Raw genomic sequence first — 4,148 nt, forward strand, 5'->3', positions numbered from 1 at the left:
CCTACTGTTCTTTCCCTCCAAAACCCTTTTCTTCTAGGAAATTGCCCTTGACCCTCATAACTTTGGTCCAGAGACTAATTAGAGGATTTATATAAATCGTAATGATAGGAGCACATTAAATTTTTATCTAAATACCATGGACATAAAATAGGAAATGAAGAGTAGTGTCTTAACAGTTAAATTTTGTCAGTTTAATCTAGTCAGATTTCTTTCTGCTTGACTGTCTGTGTAAATATTTTTAAGTAGTATTTTTTCCCTAATTCTGTAATTTCCTGTACTCTTAACAGAATGATTCACTTAAATTTTAACTCCAAATTTTCTAAATTTTATAACTTCTGGTGCAGCTGTATGGGAAGAATATCTTAAAGTAACTGGGCCAGAAATACAGAGACTGTGTGATTACTGTTCTTTGTAATTTCTTCATTCTTACACTTCTGAGGCATATCTAAAATCATGTGACAAGTCTGAAACAATTTTCTCTATTTTTTTCATGTTAATCCTCACTCGATATTTTTCTCATTGATTTTCTAGAGAATGGGAAGAAGGGAGGGAGGGAGGGAGAGGGAGAGGGAGAGAGAAACAGAAACATCAATGTGAGAGAGACACATTGATTGGTTGCCTCCCGTATGCCAGGGATTGAACCTGCAACCCAGGTACATGCCCTTGACCTGGAATGGAACTCAAGACCCTTGGGTGCTCTGGCCAGTGCTCTAACCACTGCTCACTGGCTAGGGTGATGCGTTTTTAACTAAACCACCTTACCCTCCATCTATCTGTTTCTTTTCTACTCTTTGCATTTCTCCCATATTGAAATTCACTCTTTTGGAATGTGTCTTAATTTTGTATTATTTTATAAGGATTTTATTATTGTTTTAGTTATACTTTCTTCACAGTTATTTCAATGAAAAATCTGAATCCAGAACCTTTGGATACTGTTTGGTTCTGATATAATAGACATGAGACTGAGTTTATGTATAGCCAAGGAATCGCTTTAAAATAAATTGTGTATGTTTTCATAGTGATTCCTGACATATAGCAATAGAATTTGATGGTTGGGATTTAAGGAAAAAGTCTGCCTTTTTAAATGTGAGATTGGTGAAAGTTGAAGGTCCTTGGAGTTTATATACTTTTATCATTCAGAGTTGAAAATAATAGATGTCAGGTCAAGACTCTTAGTATTTGAGGGGAATATGGCGAATTTATATTAATGATTTACATAAAACTATTAAATTTGCTTATGGTTTTCTAATCGTTTCTGAAAGTTCTATTTCAGTAAAATGGAACCAGATTTTCCAATACTTCCTTTTGACTCATCTCATGGAATTAAATTGCACTTGCACCCTTCTATCACAAATAGACATGCTAAGTAAATAAATCCTACTTAGGAAAAAGAAATATAAATGACAATAATAATGTAGCTTAATAAATTAATATAACTTTAAAATTATGTGTCACTTGAAAAACTACTTTAGCTGCCAGAACTATATGTTTATTCAGGTCTCTGTGGCTTGTAGATCATCATTCTGCCAAAAGTGATCCAATGATAAATGAATGCCTAGTCTATTCATAATTTTGCTTAGGGCACTGGAGTTCTAGCCAGAGTAAAATGAATCTGCCAATGTCTGAATGATATGTAGGAGAGAGTATTTTATATTGTTTTACCACCAATATCTGTTGCTTTATTTAAATGCCCCATTAGATATGATATGCATTATGACATGTGATAACATGTATTGAGATTTATTAGGAGTGATTAGTCATTCCTAGAGTGTAGAAATTCGGGGCAAATGTCTAGGTCCCATTGCTTGTGCTACTAGTATCTGGGCAACAACTACAGGAGACAGGTAAGTTTACTCAAGTAACCTTTTCAATAGCATTTATAGCCAATTTTTTCTCTCATTTCCCCAACCCTAACCACAGTTACAATAATGACAACAACACAAATTCAGGGACTATGAATGAAATCCATTCCTTCCACACTTATCCCTCAGTTTGTCCTTTTTGGGGCTTTTAAAAGAAAATGTGGGATATAGTTTTGTATAGGCCTACTCTTAATTTCATCATTCACTATGTTATAATACAACTTTAGGATGCTTTATTCATCAATATGACTCATGGAAAATTACCTCATTTCTTTTCCAGTTTACTTAGTTTTTGTTTTTGTTTTTTAATATTCTAGGTTGTAGAAGGCATGAAGCAAAAAAAATGGAGTATTGAAAATATTGCCTTTGGTTCTGGTGGAGCTTTGCTACAAAAATTAACAAGAGATCTCTTGAATTGTTCCTTTAAATGTAGTTATGTTGTAACCAATGGCCTTGGGGTATGTCTTTTAACTTTTACTCCTGTGATAGTACATTCTTTATGTATCTAGGTAGAATGCAGTTATTGAATGCAATAATAAAGGATAATAATGGTCCTGAAGTATTAATATATTATCAGTTATTACTGACTCTGGCTGAAAAAAAAGGAAAGCGACATTAGATAATAACAAGACCAGAAAAAATAAGATGAGAAATTAAAAGATAATGCAGGTCAGTCATTTTCCACTGCTTCTGTATATAACTTTGAATCAAAAAGTTGACCATATTTGATCTGGAACATCAGCTAACCTAGCCATCGTATATGAACGATAAGCATGTAAACAGTATCAAAACAGTATTTTAGGAAAGTAGAGTATCATACTGGAGTTGTGACACCAGAATCATGTTCTAGTAGCCTTAGAATAGGGAAACCCAGGCTGCTAGGCAACTGAACAACAATTCCCCAAGGCCAGTGGTCAGCAAACTGCCACCCCTTGAGTGTGGCTCTTCCACAAAATACCACATACAGTGCGATTGAAACTTCATGGCCACACTGGCTCGTGAGCCACAGTTTGCCGGCCACTGCCCTAGGCTTCATAGCTCTTGAGAGTCTGCGGGTCAGAGGGTGAGGGTGGAGAACACTCTCCTAAGAACATCTGGTTAGGTCCCCTGTTTATCTACCTCCATCTTCCTTTGGAGAGTTATGGGATGACCCGTCTGCTTCTTAGGTTTTGCCTCCTGCCTTTCTGATCCTGAAACGTCTGCTCTTGAGGTTCTCTAGATCACTTTTGCTTCTGACAGTAACAATATAATAGAGTAAAAAGTAACAAAACGCAAAGGTTATGAAATAGGAAAGCCATACTTAGTAAAATCCTAGTTCTGGAGCCACAGATTATATAATTGAGTTGACGTAGATTTGTTTTTCAATAGCATGTCTGTGCTATACTTAGATCAGTATAAAGATAAGGTGTGATATAAAAGGAGATACCTTAAGGATCACATGTTAACATCAAATATTTCCTACAAAAGGAGTATTAGGTATTCTGCATTGGTAAGAAAAAATAGTCAAGATTTGGATTTTGCTTTTTTCCTAACAAAGAACTCACTCTGTCCTCCAAAACAGGTTAGAATTATGTTTCTAAAAGCCTGGTGTGGATTGGTTTCATTATACCTAAAAATTGCCTTAAAATTTATTTGCAAATTATGTATGGAGGGTTACTTTTTAATAGGAATTGAATGACCATTTCTGACGATTGATCTTTTTTCTTTCTGAATTTGGATTCAAGGTTAATGTCTTCAAAGACCCAGTTGCTGATCCCAACAAAAGGTCCAAGAAAGGTCGATTATCTTTACATAAAACACCAGCAGGAAATTTTGTTACACTTGAGGAAGGAAAAGGAGACCTTGAGGAATACGGTCATGTATGTATCTATGCTGATTGGATTTATTTTGCGCCTCCCCCCCTTTTTTTTCTGTTTTCCTTTTACCAGTAGTAGCTTGGCTCTCCTAATTAAGAAAGGAGGCTTTTATGTTGTATTTTAATTTTAAATTATCAGAACAGTTTTTTCTTGGAGGATAAAGTAGTTTTATTATAAAAAAAAAACAATAGTTGACTGAGCCTGCCGAAATAAGACAAAAAACAAAAAGTGGCTAGATCATAAATATGAGACTTGTACATATTGGGTGAAATATTTTGTAACATTTAAAAAGTAAAAGTGTTTCCAAATAGTGACCAGCAGGGTAGTTACTGCTGAGCTTCAACAAGCTGTGTTTTTTATCTTACTCTTACTGTCAATTAGCAGTCAATTTTTTCTGAAGAGGCATATTAAGAATACTTTAAGGATATTA

General features: G+C 34.8%; 1 protein-coding gene across 1 annotated transcript in view; it reads left to right on the forward strand.

The window, feature by feature from the left end:
- The window catches only part of NAMPT (nicotinamide phosphoribosyltransferase), a 38,553-nt gene that overhangs the window by 29,985 nt on the left and 4,420 nt on the right, over nucleotides 1-4,148 (forward strand). The window contains 2 exon segments of the mRNA XM_015571210.1: nucleotides 2,180-2,320; nucleotides 3,587-3,721. Of these exon segments, the coding sequence (XP_015426696.1) occupies nucleotides 2,180-2,320; nucleotides 3,587-3,721 (276 nt within the window).

This window comes from Myotis davidii, unplaced genomic scaffold (genome assembly GCF_000327345.1).
Source record: "Myotis davidii unplaced genomic scaffold, ASM32734v1 scaffold125, whole genome shotgun sequence".
In the NCBI taxonomy this organism is placed as follows: Eukaryota; Metazoa; Chordata; class Mammalia; order Chiroptera; family Vespertilionidae; genus Myotis; species Myotis davidii.